The sequence below is a fragment of the Sander vitreus genome, chromosome 18, assembly GCF_031162955.1.
Source record: "Sander vitreus isolate 19-12246 chromosome 18, sanVit1, whole genome shotgun sequence".
Lineage (NCBI taxonomy): Eukaryota > Metazoa > Chordata > Actinopteri > Perciformes > Percidae > Sander > Sander vitreus.
The window spans coordinates 380,722-400,282 of NC_135872.1; the positions used below are offsets into that span (position 1 = coordinate 380,722).

The 19,561-nt window shown below is 45.2% G+C and overlaps 3 protein-coding genes across 6 annotated transcripts in view; 2 read left to right on the plus strand and 1 right to left on the minus strand.

Annotated features, from left to right (window-relative positions):
• Positions 1-10,002, minus strand: part of brf1b (BRF1 general transcription factor IIIB subunit b) — a 34,916-nt gene extending 24,914 nt beyond the window's left edge. The window contains exons 1-3 of one of the 2 annotated variants that reach the window (XM_078274560.1): positions 9,769-10,002; positions 8,594-8,681; positions 8,188-8,395 (exon numbers count right to left, since the gene is read on the minus strand). In XM_078274560.1, the coding sequence (XP_078130686.1) occupies positions 8,188-8,371 (184 nt within the window). In that variant the 5' untranslated portion in view covers positions 8,372-8,395; positions 8,594-8,681; positions 9,769-10,002. The remainder of the gene's footprint in view (positions 1-8,187; positions 8,396-8,593; positions 8,682-9,768) is intronic. The other variant, XM_078274561.1, reaches the window with a different exon arrangement.
• On the plus strand, positions 4,770-6,643 carry LOC144533805 (uncharacterized). Its single transcript, XM_078275371.1, has 3 exons — positions 4,770-4,788; positions 4,878-5,630; positions 6,393-6,643. Exons 1-3 carry the CDS (start codon positions 4,770-4,772, stop codon positions 6,641-6,643), a joined length of 1,023 nt encoding a protein of 340 aa, XP_078131497.1.
• Positions 10,003-10,217: 215 nt separating the features above from the next.
• On the plus strand, positions 10,218-17,988 carry xrcc3 (X-ray repair complementing defective repair in Chinese hamster cells 3). 3 transcript variants are annotated; one of them, XM_078274562.1, is made up of 7 exons: positions 10,218-10,443; positions 11,104-11,241; positions 11,539-11,736; positions 11,853-12,052; positions 17,059-17,271; positions 17,359-17,393; positions 17,507-17,988. In XM_078274562.1, exons 1-7 carry the CDS (start codon positions 10,389-10,391, stop codon positions 17,814-17,816), a joined length of 1,149 nt encoding a protein of 382 aa, XP_078130688.1. In that variant the 5' UTR covers positions 10,218-10,388; the 3' UTR covers positions 17,817-17,988. The 3 variants fall into 3 exon arrangements, with proteins under 3 accessions (XP_078130688.1, XP_078130689.1, XP_078130690.1); XM_078274563.1 differs by having other exon boundaries at positions 11,856-12,052; XM_078274564.1 differs by having other exon boundaries at positions 10,220-10,443; positions 11,898-12,052.
• Positions 17,989-19,561: the final 1,573 nt, after the last annotated feature.

Sequence of the window (19,561 nt, forward strand, 5' to 3'; positions counted from 1 at the left end):
CACGAGCATTAAACACGTGTAAGTACATCTGTTCTGCTCTTTGCTGCGCTCTGGTCTTTAACAGGTCTACAGAAACCACACTGATGCTTCTTCAGAAAGCGGACTGATCTCATGAAATGGAGTATGTATGACACACCAATTCGTATGCCATTTTTGGCGTGTTATCAAGACGCATACTCGCTTTTTAGCGTGTTTATCAACGCTGTTTGGCCTCCATTGACTTACATTACCTTGTGATTGCGTGTGGATTTACCGTAGCGAGTAGTAAGAAAGGGCGACGGTTGATTGGGGGGGGGGACGGGTCAAACGCAGGACTTTCACCCAGGAGACCGGGGGATCGTGTCACGTTTCCTAAACTCAACCGTTGCTTTCTTCTTTTCCTAAACCAAATCAGTCTGCTGTATACGGCACTCAAAATGCATACAGATAACATACCACTTGGCTTTAGAAAGTGGCGTATATGTTTACGTGATAACACGCCACTTGGCTTAAGAAAGTGGGTGTGTATGTTTACGTGAAGTCATGATGTCATTTTGCAGAAAGAAGTTGGAAAGCATCAGTGCGGCCCTTTTGTTTCTCCTCTGCAGTTCCTCCAGAGATTACGGCTCAGTGTTCAGGCGGAGGAATCACCTTCAGCGTGGTCATAACACCGCGAGCAGAGAGTATCTGGGAGGTGGGCGTCGGCCACGAGGCTCTGACATCACAAATGGCTGCCCAAAGAGGGTACAGCCTTCACAGCGATGGCTTCAGGACCACGCTGGAAGTCCCAGCGTTCTCTGTCGGATACACCTACGATGTAAGAGTCCACGATGCATTGGGGGAATGTGTTCAAATTATCCAAATCTCAACATTTTCTCCCAGTTTCCTGCTAAATTAGTCACAGAGTTAGGTTAATTAACTCAGGAAGATGTTTTAGAAGGCACTATTGCGTGCCAGGAACCAGGGAGTCCATCTTAGTCTTAATTTAGTCGATGTCATGCATCTGAAAATGTTATCCGTATCCGGAGATTTGATCCCAGCTGAATCTTTTGTAGTTTCAGTAATTTCCATCCATTAGAAGGTTTATATACCTGTCAACATGAACCCATCTGATTCTGGTCCTCTGTTTCATTTACAGGATGTCACATTGTCAAACTTTTATGGAACATTTCGGCTTCTTCTGAGAGACTCCAAAACTTTGGAGGTCCAGACATCCACCTCCAAACGCTGCCTCTTCAAGACCGAGGACATGATAGGTAACCACGATCACTTTAGATCCAGATTTACCTGCCTTTAGCCAGGAAAAGAGATCCCTCTTCCCGTTCACTTTAGATTATCAAGAATTTTGAATATTCGTGGCCGCCCTGGTAGCTCACTTAGTAGCTCACTTGGTGGAGCGTGCGCCCCATATACCAAGGCTCAGTTCTTACCGCAGCAGCCCAAATTCAAGTCCGACCCACTGCCCTTTGCAGCATTTCATCCCTATCTCTACCTCCTTTCCTGTCTTCAAGCTGTCCTCTCAAATAAAGGCCACAAAAAGCCCAAAACATTATCTTCAAAAGAAATATCCAAGTCTTTGATAATGTTTAAAAGTAGCTGTGTTTCTGCTTGTTTTCTTTTGGCCATGCATCTCTACCGCAGCCCTGCAAACCGTCGGCTGCTTGGTTTGTGTACAGTAACCATAGCAACGCAGAGCTGACCGTAAGCCGTAAACTGTCACAAACTGCATTTAAAAACTCTGATCAAGATGCAGATTTTGAATGAGCCATGTCCAAAGAATGCTTCTAAAACCAAATTAAATACATAAATAATACCGACATATCGCACATGAAAAAGGCCTTATTCTGAATATCCAAACAGAATATGCTCTCAGAATATTAATGTGTATGCACCTCCGGTCTGATATTTTCTAGTCTGACCCAATGGTTGGCACTGTGGCCTCACAGTAAGAAGGTTCTGGGCCTTTCTGTGTGCAGTTTGTATGTCCTCCCCATGTTTGCGTGGGTTTCCGCCACCATCAAAAAACATGTACTAGGTTCTCCAGTGAGTGCCCTTGAGCAAGGCACCAGCTTAGATCTGGAGTTGGTCCCCGGGCGCTGTAATTGGCTGCCCACTGCTCCCTTGAGGGATGGGTTAAATGCAGGGAATGAATTTCACTACATGTATGTGACCATAAAGTACCTTTTTACCTTTGAGATCAGCAGAAGAACATTTCCAGCTGAAGCCTGACATGTCCCTCACCGTGCCCTCTGTCTGTGTGTCCCGCCCTAACTGTTGTCTGCTGGTGTGTCAGTGTGTTCAGCCGACGGGACCATGGTGGTGGTGACCACGACCACCTCCACCTGGCCCTTGGTGCAGCCCGACAGAACCACTCTGTTGGACCCCAACTGCAAGCCCAAACAGACGGATGGATCCAGAGTCCTGTTTGAGTTCAACTTGGACTCGTGTGGGACCAGAGCTCTGGTGAGACCCAAAAACACTGAAAACGTGTTCGCCAACAACGCTCAGGATCCTCACGTTACACTTAACTACAGATAACTACATTTAACTACAGAGGACGACATTTAAACAACGCTCTTTGGAAGAGGGGCAGGGTAGCCCAGGATCCTCACATTACATTGAAGACATTTTAATACTACATAGGATTATATTGAATGCAAACTTCAAAGCCATATAATGGAAAATCCGTAGGGCTGGGTATCGCCACTAGAGGATGGGTACCCGAACCGAGCACGACAGGACCCAACGGGCCAGACCGGTTCGGACAGATATTTAGAAATGATGTTCGGGTCAGGCTCGGTCACATCAGCGCGTAAGGCATTGAACATTTTAAATTTAAAACGGCTTAGTATGTAGGTGCGCGCCTGTGTTAATGACTTTACCAGGAGCACTGTACCACAGAATCAGAGCTGAAACCATTAACCATTCAAAGTTTTGATATTTAATCTTTCAAATAATTAAGTTTTAAAACACCAAATATTCACAGGTTCCAGCTTAAATGTTAATATTTGCTGATGGTCAAGTTTATTTCATCCATAGGGAAATTACAGTGCTCATACCCACCTTAATGCCCATAAAAAGAGAGACCATAAATACAGTACAGAAATTTATAAAAATGTAGGTTTAAAGTGCTTGTTGTGCTGTCTGCTAGCCTGAGGTATAAAAGAGAGAACGCATACCACTTAGTCACAGGAGGCCTTAGCCTACCACTACGTTCCATAACCCTACCAGTCAGATTACCATGAAGAGGGTGACCTGGGTCCCTTGTTGTTTGGGGTCTTGATGGGGAAACGAGCGAGAAGAGATGACCAAGCAAGCAAGATGGCTGCAGATGGTCAGATGTGTACATTCTTAAAGTTGTAGTGACGTTTTGTAACTGAAGATGTTTCACAGGTCGGGGAGTCGTACATGATTTATGAGAACGAGATCCTCCACGACAGACAGCTGATTTCAGACGGACCAAACTTAATCTCCAGAGAATCTCAGTTCAAGTGAGGAAAACCCTTGTGAACACTTCCTAAATTGGTAGTGCCTGATTCTTTGTCAGAGGCATTGACTGCAGCCAATACCTAAAACTAAACTTGACTCAAAGAAACACTGAAATGTAAAAGACTGCTGATAAAGACGTGTGATTCTTGGCCAGGTTGACGGTGCGGTGCTTCTATCCACTCAGCGGAGTAAACAGACTGTCTGTTGACCGAGTCTTCACATCGGAGACGCCAGGACTCGGATCAATCAAAGTCTTCAAGAGCCTCCAAGGTGACAGTGAGTACTTTCAACCTTTGGCTTCCAATGAACAGGTAAAGGCGCTGACACACCAACCCGATTATCGGCCGTCTGGCGAGGTCTGTGACTCGAGTCTGTTCGTGTGTTCTGTGCCGTCGTCAGTCGGAGGAGCCGTCGGCCTTCATTTTGGCCGATTTGACTTGTTGAATCAGCCAGTGGGCAGTCGGACTCAATGACCAATCTGATTGGTGGAGTGCTAGCCCTTGAGTAGTGAATCAGAGAGCTGCTAACACCAGTATCTTGTTACTAGACGTGGTATTTTCTTCCGTTCAGCGAGTAATGACAACAAGGATCCTTCTTGACTACTATCACCACTCTCTGATGAAAACTGACTGACGACCGCGTGCTCTGTGTTTACCAGGTCTAGAGAGATGTTCCCTCATTTCCGGTTTTTCATTTTTTGGCTGACAATACAGATTAGCGCCACCTGCTGTTATGGAGACGAATTACGTCTCACGCACGCGCAGAACGTAAGTCGTCGTCGTCACTTCGGTGTGTTCTGAGTAGGGCTGGGCAATATTTCAATATATCGATATCGTCTTAGATTTTGAAGAATTGTAATATCGTTCTATGGTGAGTTTAGTCTTTTCCTGGTTGTAAAGGCTGCATTACAGTGAAGTGATGTCATTGTCTGAACTTACCGGACTGTTTTAGCTCTTCTATTATTTGCCTTTAACCACTTAATCATTATATCCACATTATGATGGTTATTTATCTAATCTAAATGTGGAAGATATTTTGTGAAAGCACCAATTGTCAACCTTACAATATCGTTTCAGTATCAACATCGAGGTGTTTGGTTAAAAATACCGTGATATTTGATTTTCTCCATATCGCCCAGCCCTAGTTATGAGGCACTTTTTTGAGAGACGGGCGCCGACTGATCAGTCAGACTGTCGGCCGTCGGGTTGGTGTGTCAGAGCCTAAAGGGTTAGGGTAACCCATCCTGTTTCACACGGCTCCACGTAAACAGGGAATATTAGGGGAATATTCAGTCATTAGTCATGGACCAGAATATTATGTGCATGTAAACATAGTCAGTCAGGGTTAACGATGCAAATCCAGTTTATATTGAACGACAGCATGTTAAAATCTGTTTTATTCTCCAGCAGATTCAGCAGATGAACTCCCTGCTACAGACTGTTGGCATCCGATTTCTGGAAATGCTTTCAACATCCCGACTAACGTGATCCACCAAACGGCAGAGCCGTCAGCCGAGGCAGCCCTGCCTCTCAATCAGAACCATCGTTTTCAAACCTCTCGGCTTCATCCGGCTCCGTACAGCGCAGAACTACACAACGGCTACATTCCTGCTGATACCAAACGCATCACAGCCAAAAACACAGAGTCCAGCTTGTCACTGGCGTCTGAACTGACCTCTGCTGCAACTGACCGGGTCGGCCTGAACCCAGAAAGACCAGGAACCGTTGAACGGAGGGAGACGGTCCGGCCCGAAGTGCAGACCATCCGAGTCAAACCTCAGAGCAGGTTTTTGTCTTCTGGACTTCAGCTAAACCAGGAACCCGTTTTCCACCATGCAAACTCCCAAATCTCTAATCCCACAGCTGTCAGCGTGGACGGGAACCGCTGGCCGTCCCAACAGCTTCCTGAACACAGAGGCCCAAACGTCCGAGAGGCGAGAACAGATCTCTCATCTCCAGACCACCAGAGACTACCTGGTCCATCTCCAGACCACCAGAGACTACCTGGTCCATCTCCAGACCACCAGAGACTACCTGGTCCATCTACTGACCAACAGAAAGTGGTTTATCTGTACCCAAACCAGCAGAAACGGGTAGAGTCGGCGCTTGTCCAGTCTGTATCTGAGACAGAAAACGGGGGAGGACAGGAAGTCCCTCAGACAGGTAGGGACGAGAATCAGATAATTACTTTTTAGGGCTGGGACGATATGCTTTAAGGCGCTGACACACCAACCTGATTATCGGCCGTCAGACAGTCTGGCGAGGTCGGTGACTCGAGTCTGTTCGGTGTGTTCTGTGCCGTCGGCCGTCAGAGGAGCCGTCGGCCTTCATTTGGGCAGATTTGACTTGTTGAATTGGCCAGTAGGCAGTCTGACTCAATGACCCATCTGATTGGTGGAGTGCTAGCCTTTGACTAGCGAATCAGTGCACGAGAAAACCGGAGCTGACAACGGCAGTATCTTATTACTAGACGTGGTATTTTCTTCCGTTCAGCGAGTAATGACAACAAGGATCCTTCTTGACTACTATCACCACTCTCTGATGAAAACAATGACTGACGACAGCGTGCTCTGTGTTTACCAGGTCTAGAGAGATGTTCCCTCATTTCCGGTTTTAATTTTTTGGGTGACAATACAGATTAGCGCCGCCTGCTGTTATGGAGACGAATTACGTCTCACGCACGCGCAGAACGTACGCTCAAGTCGGCGTTGCTTCGGTGTGTTGAGACACTTTTTTGAGAGACGGGAGCCGACTGATCAGTCCGACTGACGGTTGGCCGATGGTCGGCAGTCGGGTTGGTGTATCGGGGCCTTTAGTCCCAAACAACTGATCCATTCATCCAGAAGATAATCCAACATGAAGATAATCTGTAGTTGCAGCTGTAGTCATAACTAAATCTTTGTTTCTGTTTCTATCGTCCATTAGGAGCATCAAACATCAGAGTCAGACTCACTCCCGGCCTCTCAGGAAGACTCCAATCCTGGGACCAACCCAAACTACAGAACCTGCAGAACCTCAGCGTCCTGAACTCTCCCAGTGCAGGGGGAGCAGGGTTCACTGATTCTGACCTGCAGACCGCCGGGTCGGACTGTGGCGCTCAGTACGGAGCCAGTGATCATCAAGGCATCCTGAGAGGTACGCTGACAGATCTGAACATTATTCTGCTGCTCGCCTGAGTAGTAAAGGGCTACCAGACCAACGTTATTCTGCTTGTGGGTGTGGGAAATCTGTAGCAGGAAAAGTTAACCCTCTCCTTGATTTCATGTTGTTGATGGAGAAGGAGAACCAGGAAATGAGTCGGGGGGAGGGGGGGGAATGCAACGCTACCAAGCCACAGCCGAGAGACGTGTAGTTTCATGTTTGGAGAGGTGACGTCAGGCTACGGCGTAGACGCGGAGGGGTCTGCAGGGGCACGCCATCGATTCTACACACAACCATAAAACGGCCTTTAGGATAAATGGTGCAGTGAATGTCTCATGTCTGTTATGCGGGTCAAGGGCCTTGAGGGTTTAAACGTGTTTCTGTCCTCGCAGGTAAACGGCTCCGCTGATGAAGAACAGAAACAAACTGTCTGCAGAACCTGAGTCAATAAAGCTTCAGTTTGTTCACATTCAGCTGTTTGAGTTTTGATGCTCAGTTTGAAAAACACACCACTATTCAGGTTTCAACCGTAACGGAGTAAATATAAGACCCACTTACCTGTTCAGGGCATCACTGTATCAGAAATGATGTCGGAGAAAGATGGGTAAATTTGATTTGAGCGTGCCGTTGGCCAATCAAGAATTGAGTTGTGACGTGTTACTGACGGATGTATCTGTTAAAAGAAGATGGCTGCTACGAACTAGAGAGAACAGATTTTGGCTGGAGCAACTTTGGTGTCTCGTTAAAAAAGCTAAACTAAAGTGACTTCTCAGAAGCCAAAATATTTCTTTAAACTGTCAATTCTGTGTACAGATAGTGCCAGACTCCAGTCAGAAATCTGCTGTTATGGCGTTTTTCCATCACATGGTACCTGCTCGCCTCGACTCGACACACTGTGCATCCGTTTTCCATTGCAGATGTTAGTACTGCCTCAGCGTGGCTGGTCGTTATATGCCGGTTATAAACATCAGGCCACTTGAGCTTGTTTTCCAGTTCTGTGGAGGCTCCACGCAGAGCTTTCTCCATAGCCGATGTAAGCGGCCTGATGTTTATACTTGTGCGCTGCTGCGTGCGTCGAGCCGGCCGTGTGTGTACGTGGCTACGGCGAAAGCTCTGCCTGGAGCCTCCGCAGAACTGTAAAACAAGCAGCGCCGCAGGAAACTGCCGTGACCTCACGCGACACCCAGAACGTGGAAGGTGTGTTGTTGTTGCCAGAAGACACATTTAGTTTCAGATGAAGCTGGAGGCAGCAGAAATAAACACAGCTGGATAAACTATTTAAGAATGGCGGGTTTGTTCAGGACGCCCCCGCCTGTCTCTTTCACGTCACCTTTTGGTATCGCCTCAGCTCGCTGGGAACCTCCACTGAGGTGGTACTAAACACAGTACCTGTTAGCAGGTACCAGGGACTTCTTTTCGTAATGGAAAACCAAAAAAGGCGAGTAGAGGCGAGTCGAGCAGGTACCACGTGATGGAAAAGCGACTTTAGTGTGTCAGTGCTGTACCAGACTCCAGTCAGAAATCTGTAGTTTGTGTATTTTAAGAGTTTAAACTAGAAGTGCGTGAATGTTTGTCTCACCGTCAGCGGAGACGAACTGTCCCACAGCAGATGAAACTCCTCCACTTCCCTCCACGAACTGAACCTCAGAAACGATGATGTTGTCCTCCAGAACCGAGCCACAGCCGGTGCACACGGCGCTGCCCCGAGCCTGGTCCACGTCGATATCTGCCCCCCCGCACGTCCTGCACACTCGGGAGCTCATGGTGGGGGTCAGAGGTCACGCAGCCTGCAGGGACAGAGGCAAGCAGCCGGGAGGCTTCAATGTTTCAGATACAAACCAGATGAACTAGTGTTTCAGTATTCATGCATTAAACTACAACTAGAAGAGGGAGCAGCATTAGGGCTGGCTACTTCAATACATTTTAGGAACAGATCTAATTGCTTTTAAGGCACGTGTGTCACACAGTAAAAACAGATTAATAACCTAATTAATTGCACTGGTGGGACTGTTGAGCTCTGTTTCAGACTGATAGCTCTGGTTCAGGCAGCTCCTCATCCTCAACATGGGCCTTCTGTAGTGTGAGAGTAAAACATGACATAACATTATTTATAATATGTTTATTTGATTCACAGCTGCTACATATTGTGTTTTGACCTCGACAACCCAACTGCATTTTACCGCTAACTTATGACTCGTTAACTTTCTAAAGCAGACGCCATCAGTCTGGTCGGGAAGGGTGATTAGTTGGGGTTAATAACAGAGACGTCATTAGTTGGGGTTAATAACGGAGACGTCATTAGGTGGGGTTAATGACGGAGACGTCAGTAGTTGGGGTTAATAACAGACGTCAGTAGTTGGGGTTAATAACGGAGACGTCAGTAGTTGGGGTTAATAACAGACGTCAGTAGGTGGGGTTAATAACAGACGTCAGTAGGTGGGGTTAATAACAGACGTCAGTAGGTGGGGTTAATAACAGACGTCAGTAGGTGGGGGTTAATAACGGAGACGTCAGTAGGTGGGGGTTAATAACGGAGACGTCATTAGGTGGGGTTAATGACGGAGACGTCAGTAGTTGGGGTTAATGACGGAGACGTCAGTAGTTGGGGTTAATAACAGACGTCAGTAGTTGGGGTTAATAACGGAGACGTCAGTAGTTGGGGTTAATAATAGATGATCAGTCTGATGAACAGCTGACTTCTGACTCACAGTGGCAGGTTCAATTCCTGAGCAATATCCCAGCAACACTCTCTAATCAGCACCTGTTTACTGGTTCCACTTAATATTTATTCATCATTCTGTTTCAGAGCTGTTCATATTGTTCATACTGTATATAATACTTATAACATAATACTTATTTATTCCAGCATCCTTTGCACTATGCTCCATCATTAAAATAATCATTTATCATCATCCTTTACTCCTCAACCTGTCTATATTGTTTCTGTTTCTAGTGGGGATATATTGTTTGTTTTGTATAATCCAAAGCAGTGAGTAGTTAACTAGCGAGGTGGTGATGGCGCAGCGGATATGACCCGTGCCTTTGGTGTGGGAGATGTGGGTTCGATTCCCACTGCGATACATCAACCAATGTGTCCCTGAGCAAGGCACTTAACCCCTAGTTGCGCCAGACATGTAATGTAATGTAACGAATGACTCACCGTCAGTAAAGAACAACGGAGATCAGTTTGTTTTGGCGGTTAGAAACACGGTGGAGCCGTTGCGGTCTCCAGGTTTACTGTCCGGGTGAATCCATGTTGTTTTCCGGTCAGACAGACATGTAACTGTTTATGACTTAAATAACTGATCACTGATCACAGAAACGGCTCATTGTTTGGCTGCTGTTTTGTCTTCACCGATGGGTTTGTTTTCGTCCTGCGACGCAGCGCGCTGACGTCACTGGGTCCAGAGATCGCGCGTGGGGGGGTAGTGTGTTGATCGATTGCGGGAAGAATTACAAAACTGTATTAAAAGTTATTAGTTTGCATTACGTGTTTTAGTTATGAAATAAAAAAGGTTACATTGTTAATATATAACAAAATAAACTGGATTTACTTTTAACCCGGGACCTGTTACCTCCCGCCGAGCCGGATAAATGGTACCTTCCAACAGGCGGTGCGTGATGACGTTTCGTTTTCTGGCGGGTATTTGGTGTGTGAAGTGGTCCGGGCAGAAACAAACCAATAGACTTATTAATTAGTGAATTAAAGCCAGTTTTGTGAGTTTTTGTCGCAGTGTGAGAGTGAAGCAGCGGCGGGGACAGCATGTCCGCAGCGGGGAGATGGACTGGGACCAACTGGAGCTCAACCCCAGGATCATAGCATCCGTTAGGAGAGGTAAAACAGTAAAACAGCCTACACTCCAGGCTTCACTCAGAAATATCACAATTAACCATTTCATCGCTTACCATCAAATGTAGTAACATTATATAACACAAACTAACACTTTGTCTTAAGCTATATGTTTTAATATTGTAATCGGCCATCATAAAGTGTATATAACTAGATGTTCTGTTCCTCTAGAAGCTGAACTGTAGCTGTGTAATGAATAGGTGGCCGTGTATAGACGGAGCTCCCTTCAGATAAACCACAATTTAATGTTTTAGCGAATATTTTCAAATGTATTGACCATATAGCCATAACGGAACACATTGCCCTAAACTAGATGTTTTAGTAGTACTATCGGCGCATACGTCATTATCTTAAATGTCTATCGGGGAAAGATGTGTAGATTAGTTTTAACTTAACTTCGTAATGTTTGGACTTTAGTGATGTCTTGATGACGAATGCATGTACGCCAAATGTTCCTTAAGATGTTGATGTAGATAAGATGAAGCATTTGTTAGCCACGTTAAAACGGTCAGATTTATTATTGAGTTTGGTTGGAGTTTCATTAAATGAAAAAGTGTCAGAGTTCAGTTGTAAGATGTGAAATGTACACAGTTTGCTGCTCTGTGGTGTTTTCGTTGCCATGGTTGCCTTGTTACCCCCCCTCAGTGAAACTGAAGTCTGTGCGGGAGGCGCTGTGTGTTTCTGGTCCAGACCTGCAGAGACTCACCGGTCTGTCCCGCTCAGACGTCCAGCAGCTGCAGACCGCCGCTGCTACGGCCTGCAGACGCCACCCCCCCACCCCAGGTAAGTTATACACCCCCACCCCAGGTAAGACATACACCGCCACCCCCCCACTCCAGGTCAGTTATACACCCCCACCCCAGGTAAGACATACACCCCCCCCCCCCCACCCCAGGTCAGTTATACACCCCCACCCCAGGTCAGATATACACCCCCACCCCAGGTAAGACATACACCCCCACCCCAGGTCAGTTATACACCCCCACCCCCTTGAGATACCAAAAGCTGATGAGTAATGATGTGACAGCATGCACTAACTTCTGCGTGTGTGTGTGTGTGTGTGTGTGTGTGTGTGTGTAGCCGTCCTGCTGCAGCGTGGAGAGTGCGGCCTCAGACTGAGCGTGGGCTGTCCCGTCCTAGACGAGCTGCTGCGGGGGGGTCTGCCTGCGGGGGGCATCACTGAGCTGTGTGGAGAGAGCGGAGTGGGGAAGACTCAGCTGGCTCTGCAGCTCTGTCTGTCGGTCCAGTACCCAGCACAGCACGGAGGGCTGGACTCAGGTCAGTCAACGTTACCCTGTATCACCGCTGATGGTGGTGTCTGCTCTGTGTTGTGGTAAACTAACAGCTGACTGATGGTAGTGTCTGCTCTGTGTTGTAACTCTGTGTGTCTACAGCAGCGGTGCGTTTGCTGCCGGTCTGTAACTCTGTGTGTCCCGTAGGAGCGGTGTATATCTGCACTGAGGACTCGTTCCCTATCCGGCGCCTGCAGCAGCTGATCCTGGGTCAGTCTTCTCTGCGTCCTGACATCCCGCGGGATCTGATCAGCCGCCGGGGCTTCAGCGACCACATCTACGTGGAGCACGCCGCTGACCTGGTGAGTCTCAGACGCACCGAACACGCTCGCCGTTTTACCGCCACCGTGAGGTTTAGGAGCAACGCCGAATCAGTCCCTCCAGAAAAACGTGATTATGCAATCTCATAACTCAACGCGTAATCAGCCAGAAATCGGCGCATAAATTGCCGATTTCTGCGCAAAATATGCAGGGCTTGCATGATGTCATAATCCAAAAAGTCCCATATAGCTTATCAGGAAGATAAAAAATGTTGCATTTACTTCACACAAGAGCAGCCGTTTGCCCTGTTGCCATGGGAAACAACTTCTTACTAAAAACTACTTAAACAGGATATAAGAAAACATTTGTGTAGTTTCAGTACACCTACAGCCATTCATCCGTTCCTCTACACGGTAATAATAATGTGTTGTAATCCAGGAGGTAGTGATGAGCCAAACAATGTATTTGAATATAAAGTGTGTGTGTGTGTGTGTGTGTGTGTGTGTGTGTGTATTTATTTATTTATTTATTTGGGCTGGGTGATATGGACCAAAAGACATATCCCAATATATTTAGGCTGAATATCGATATATCCGATATTTTTGCCGCAAAGTGAGAGCAAATGTTGAGTCAAAGCCAAATATGACACATAACAAGTAGTTTCATTGAAACCGGCTACAGTTGCAAAATCAAATGAATAAATAATAAACAGGTTTCTTCACCTGGTTCATGATGAAATGCTCGGCTGTTCAAATAACAATAACATGTAAACAAATACTGTAGAACAGGAAATCAAAGCTAATTAATAAAAGAATATCTTAAAAAATAGCCTATAAAATAGGCCAATCTTTTTATGAAATAAATATATTTATGTGAAAAGTACAATATCAACATTTTTCTCCTTTCTAACAAATCCACAGATGCAAATAACAAACATTACAAAAGAATAACCGATGACTAACCCTAGTAAGGGCAGCATTTATATATAAAAGACCAAAATAAAGTGCTCATTTTAAGAAAACATTTTTTAAACCTCAGCTTGAGATTACCTTTTCCTTTTCGTTACCTCAATTTCTCATCTCAACAGTCTCAACCAGCTGCACAACAAACAGACTATCAACCCAAACATCCCCCTCTTGTTTTACTTTGATAAACAGTAATGCTGTCTTGAGGTAGACATTAGAAGACCGATAAGCGTGTCCTCCTTCGTTTAAAGATTTAGTGAGAGAAACAGCAGCTTCAGAGATGTCACCATATTGCCACTGCAGCTGAAAACCCTTTCGGAGGGTGAACTGGTAGCTGGTACCAAGAGATACTTTTTTGCCAGGTGGCTCAGAGCTGGAAAGACAACTTCATGATCCTTCCACCACTTGAGGGGATCGGTGTCACTCTCCACACTTGCTGACTGCAAGTAACTTAGTTCATTTTCAATAGCCCCCCCTCTTGGTTGGTGCAGTGGTGGTGGCTGTGTGCTGCTTGAAGAAGCTTGCCAGTGTCTTAGCTTTTGGTGCTACTGCTGCCTCTCCATCTGCAGGCTCAGGCACAGTGGGCACACGTAGCTAAGGCGGTTGACAGCTGCTCTGATCAGCCAGTAGCGTCTCCACCTCCAAGACAGCTCTGTGCTTCAATGCATCGACTTTTTCACTTGGGATGTAGGTGGCCCTGAACCGTGGATCCACAAATGAAGCTCCTCCTATCTCCAATAGGTCAGTAGTGGCTGGGTCAGAATACTTGCTGTTGAGGTACTCAACAATGCTGGTCTCGATCGATTTGCAAAGCTCGCTATCACCCTCTTCACATGCCAGGAGAGTTTCGTTAAAAAGGTGCAGCACAGGTTTCACATGTGATACAGTCACGTACTAAGTCCTGGTGAGGTTTCAGGACCTTTTGGACTGCTTCTAGGACCTCTACGTCCTGCCAGGTAGGGACAAGGTGCCTGGTCTTTTTGTCATTAGACAGGACTTTGGCCAGTGCTCCTTCCTGCTCCAGGACTCTCTATCATCTGCTGCCTTGATCCCCAGCGTGTGGCAGACTCGGTGTTGAGTTGGTGACTTGGCAGACCCAGCTGAATCTGGACTTCAGCAAGATGTCTCCTTTTCTTCCAGCTGTACGAAAAACAGCTTACAATTCTCTTGCACAGAGAAATGGGTGACACGCTTGTCACTCATGGCATGTCCTGTCAGAATCATAAACTATTAAACAAATGTGCTTATGCGAGACATTTGACTCTGGTTTCACTTTAACACACTCATACAACTAAGTGCTTTATAAAATCAAGCTTTAGAAATATTCTAAAATAAATTGATTAAAACATTTTTATTTTATTAACACCAGTCCTAATCATAACTATAAAATATTAGATTCATTTACTTGATTTTTATGTATTATTTTTGTCTAATTTATAATGATGACTATACTCTCTGTACCTTTACTCATGTATTGTTCTTGTTGTTCTTAGTATTAATGCTATTTTTTAATGCTGCTTCATATTTCTACTCCACAACGTGTCAACATTAGTTTCTAGTTACTTTGAGGTTTGCTCTTTCAATCAGAGAAAAAACTACAGTCTATCATAATAGCTAAATATATGTTACCTTGACGATCTCAACAGGCTAACCAGCATTTTAAAGTCATAATTACCTCACCTTTACCAGCTGTAACATTAAAGTGGTAAACCCATCAATGCTTCACTAATTCTTATCCAATAACCTAATAAATATGGTTCTGAAATCTACCATTCTGTATTGTAAGTTGTTTTATTAATCTATTTAACAATCAGTTTTTCTGGCCAAGAACGCAGCATAAAACCCAGTACTCCCAGAATCCTCCTTACAACACTGCACCCACCAATAGCCAAGTGTAGTCTGTGACCAAAGCATCCTCAGCCTCTCGTTCAGCTCAACCGCTTTGACGATGTTGCTCCCGTTGTGGGTTCTTATAGCAACCAGATGCTTTTCATGTAAGGCTCACACGTCCTGCTCGACCACATATCACTGGTCAATGCCAAATGGGTCACGTTAGTGAGCCGGTCAGCAAGGCTCTGTCTGATTTCAGTGTACATTTGTGGCAGTGCTTCTCCTCTCTCGGGTCCATAGTTATCGGTAGCTTTTTGAATCCGACTTGTTCCACAGTTGCAACAGGGACGCATCTTTAGCAGTGTGATAGGACACCGCTTTAGTTATAGTACACCACTTGTCACTTTTCTTTTCATAAGGCACACTGCTGGAAAATGAAGTTTGCAGTGAGCTTTGTTTTGGGGCTGGAGCTTTTTCGGGTTGTCGATGGCTTGCGGCTGGGGCTTCTGCAGTTTCACACACTCTTCGTATTGCAGTTTGTGCCATGTTTTAGGTGGAAAATGCAAAACTCCCACAAACGCACACAAAGTACCACAAACGCACACAAAGTACCACAAACGCACACAAAGTACCACAAACACACACTAATGTACACTAACCGACTACAAAGAGACACAAAAATAGTTTGTTTTTTCAGATTGAATGTTTCCTTGAGGAAGGACTGTAAACCCAGCGGTATGGGGTATATTGGGGTTATGGGGTATATTGGGGTTATTGGGTGTATTGGGGTTATTGGGTGTATTGCGGTATATTGGGGTTATTGGGTATATTAGGGTTATTGGGTATATTGGGGTTATGGGGTATATTGGGGTTATTGGGTATATTGGGGTATATTGCGGTATATTAGGGTTATTGGGTGTATTGCGGTATATTGGGGTTATTGGGGTTATGAGGTATATTGGGGTATATTGGGGTTTATTGGGGTATATTGGGGTTATGGGGTATATTGGGGTTATTGGGTATATTGCGGTATATTGGGGTTATTGGGTATATTGGGGTATATTGGGGTTATTGGGTATATTGGGGTATATTGGGGTTATTGGGTATATTGGGGTTATGGGGTATATTGGGGTATATTGCGGTATATTAGGGTTATTGGGTGTATTGCGGTATATTGGGGTTATTGGGTATATTGGGGGTTATTGGGGTATATTAGGGTTATTCGGTATATTGGGTGTATGGGGTTATTGGGGTTATTGGGTATATTGCGGTTATTGCGGTATATTGGGGTATATTGGGGATATTGGGGTTATTCGGTATATTGGGGTTATGGGGTATATTGGGGTTATGGGGTATATTGCGGTATATTGGGGTTATGGGGTATATTGGGTATATTGGGGTTATGGGGTATATTGCGGTATATTGGGGTTATTGGGTATATTGGGGTTATGGGGTATATTGCGGTATATTGGGTATATTGGGGTTATTGGGGTTATGAGGTATATTGGGGTATATTGGGGTATATTGGGGTTATTGGGTATATTAGGGGTATATTGGGGTATATTGGGTATATTAGGGGTTATTGGGTATATTGGGGTTATTGGGGGTATATTATGGGTATATTGGGGTTATTGGGGTATATTGGGGTATATTAGGGGTATATTGGGGTTATTGGGGTATATTGGGGGTTATGGGGTATATTGGGGTTATGGGGGTATATTGGGGGTTATAGGGTATATTGGGGTATATTGGGGTATATTGGGGTATATTGGGGTTATGGGGTATATTGGGTATATTGGGGTATATTGCGGTATATTGGGGTTATGGGGTATATTGGGGTTATGGGGTATATTGGGGTTATGGGGTATATTGGGGTATATTGGGTATATTGGGGTTATGGGGTATATTGGGGTTATGGGGTATATTGGGGTATATGGGGTATATTGGGGTATATGGGGTATATTGGGGTTATGGGGTATATTGGGGTTATGGGGTATATTGGGGTATATTGGGTATAAGAGCACCTACGTCTTCCACTAACCCAGGGACACGTTGATCTTAATAGCAGAACTTCTTCAAAACATAACAAACATGTTGACAGATTTCACTAAAATGTAAAGAAAAGTGAGTGGAGTTTGGTGTAAAGATGCTCGTTTTAAATGTGTTAACGAAACACAATATGAAGGAAAACTATCGAAGGAAAGTGAAAACTGTGGTATAACAGTGTTGAGTGATTGTGCGTCTCCCTGCAGGACGCCCTGCAGGTGTGTCTGTCTCGCCGCGTCCCGCTGCTGCTGGCTCGCCGTCACGTACGCCTCCTGGTGGTGGACTCGGTGGCCGCGCTGTTCAGGTCGGAGTTCCAGGCTTCTGATTGGCTAGAGAGGAGCAAACAGCTGATCAGCTTCTCTCACACACTGCACACGCTGAGCCTGGAGTTCAACACACCTGTTCTCTGTATCAACCAGGTAACACACACACACACACACACACACACACACGTGTGTGTCCTGTGTCTCTCTGTGTCTCTCACCTGTCCTGTGTGTGTGTTTCAGGTGACGGATGTTTTCAGCTCCGATGACAGTTTGGGGTAAAGAGACCGTTTTCTTTCTGAATGATGAAGACCAGAGTCTGTGAATATTTCAGCGTGTTTAAGGAGTGTTTTCAGACCGATGTGATGAACGGTCTCTCTCTGTGTCTCAGGCCTGTGTCCGGCATCGTGTCCCCGGCTCTGGGGCTGGCCTGGGCCAATCAGGTGATGGTTCGGCTGATGATGCGGCGTCTCCAGGGGACGGTTGCCCGGGGCGACCAGAGCAGCGCCCGCCGCAGGCTGGAGGTGGCGTTCGCTCCACATCTGGCCCGGGACGGGCGAGATGCCGCCGTCTGGAGGGAGGGCGTCCTAGGAGTGGACAGCTCAGACAGATGTTATAACACACAGGCAGATGTTATAACAGCCACACAGATGTGTTATAACACAGACAGATGTGTTATAACACAGACAGATGTGTTATAACACAGATGTTTATAACACACAGGCAGATGTGTTATAACACAGACAGATGTGTTATAACACAGGCAGATGTGTTATAACACAGACAGATGTGTTATAACACAGGCAGATGTGTTATAACACAGATGTTTATAACACACAGGCAGATGTGTTATAACAGACATGTTTATAACACAGATGTGTTATAACAGGCAGATGTGTTATAACAGGCAGATGTGTTATAACAGGCAGATGTGTTATAACACATACACAGATGTGTTATAACAGACAGATGTGTTATAACAGACAGATGTGTAATAATAACAGACAGATGTGTTATAACACAGGCAGATGTGTAATAACAGACTTTAAAGTGTAGTATTTTGTTTCTCTGTGGAAGTATTTTATATTTTACAGCCAGTAAATACTTGATATTTAAGTATTAGAGAGTTTTTCTGGCAGAGAGCCAGATTATTTTTGTGTGAAGTTCTTTAAAAATAAAAAGGAGACTTGTTTTGGGGAGACTACGACTCTGGGCTGAGTGTTGCTATAGTAACCAACGAGGCTCCGGATGCTGATGTTATTATATGAACACAGCTGCTGGAGTTAACACACAATAACTTATTGAATTAATCAAATCTGAACATATGTGTCAGTGGCTTGTTGATCTTTACATTGTTAGTTCATTTCCTATTCTGGCCTGGGAGAGAGACACACACACACACAGACACACACACACACACACACACACACACACACACAGAGACACAGACAGTCACACAGAGACACAGACAGTCACACACAGACACACACACACACACACACACAGACACACACAGACAGACAAACGCACACAGACACACAGACAGACAGACACAAGGCCAGAAGCCAGCAGGGGCGTTGAGAGCAGGTCTAGCAGTTAGGGTAATGTTGACAGCTCTGATGATCACTGAGCCATTTCTTTATATGTACTGTATGTGTTTAGATGTCTGATGGTTTTGGGGGTGAGGTTCCACTCAGTAGCAGCTCGAACAGAAAAAGCAGTTTGGCCAAATAGACTTGTCCTAAATGGACTGATCCAATCTCCCCTCGCTGGACCTCTGGTTGTCAAACTGGTGGAGAGGAGGGCATGATAGACTGAATCATTTTATAGACGAGACATAGAGTTTAATATTTGACCGTGTTCTCCCAGTTGAGTAATCTGTGTTTTTGTAATATTGGACAATGAAGAGAAATGCTTGGTTTCGTGTCCAGGATTTCAACAGTTAGTGAAGTGATTGCAGAGGTTTCCGAGACGTTACACTAGCTTGTGACCAGATGGGTCAACAGTAGCTGATATGTGAGAAGACCATGGAGAATGTACATGTCTGCTGCCTGTCTGGACATTTGATGGTGAATGTATCTAAAGTCACTGAGGTTGCATTTGATTTGATTACAGACCCTTTTACTTGAGCTGTAGATGAATCAGTTAAACCCCCCCAGGTATTTGTCTTCTGACACGATCTGCAGCCTTTCCCCATCGGGTTGGACGCCCTGCTGACGGGGTCACTGGGTGTTCAATGTTCCTGTCCTCTGGGATTTATCGTGATTTATCATGATTCATTGTGATTTTATCGTGATTTATTGTGATTTTATCGTGATTTATTCTGATTTATCATGATTTATCGTGATTGTGATTTATTCTGATTTATCGTGATTTATTGTGATTTTATCGATGTGTTTTATTGTCTGAATTGATTTTGAGATCTTTAAAGTTTTCTGGTTTAAAT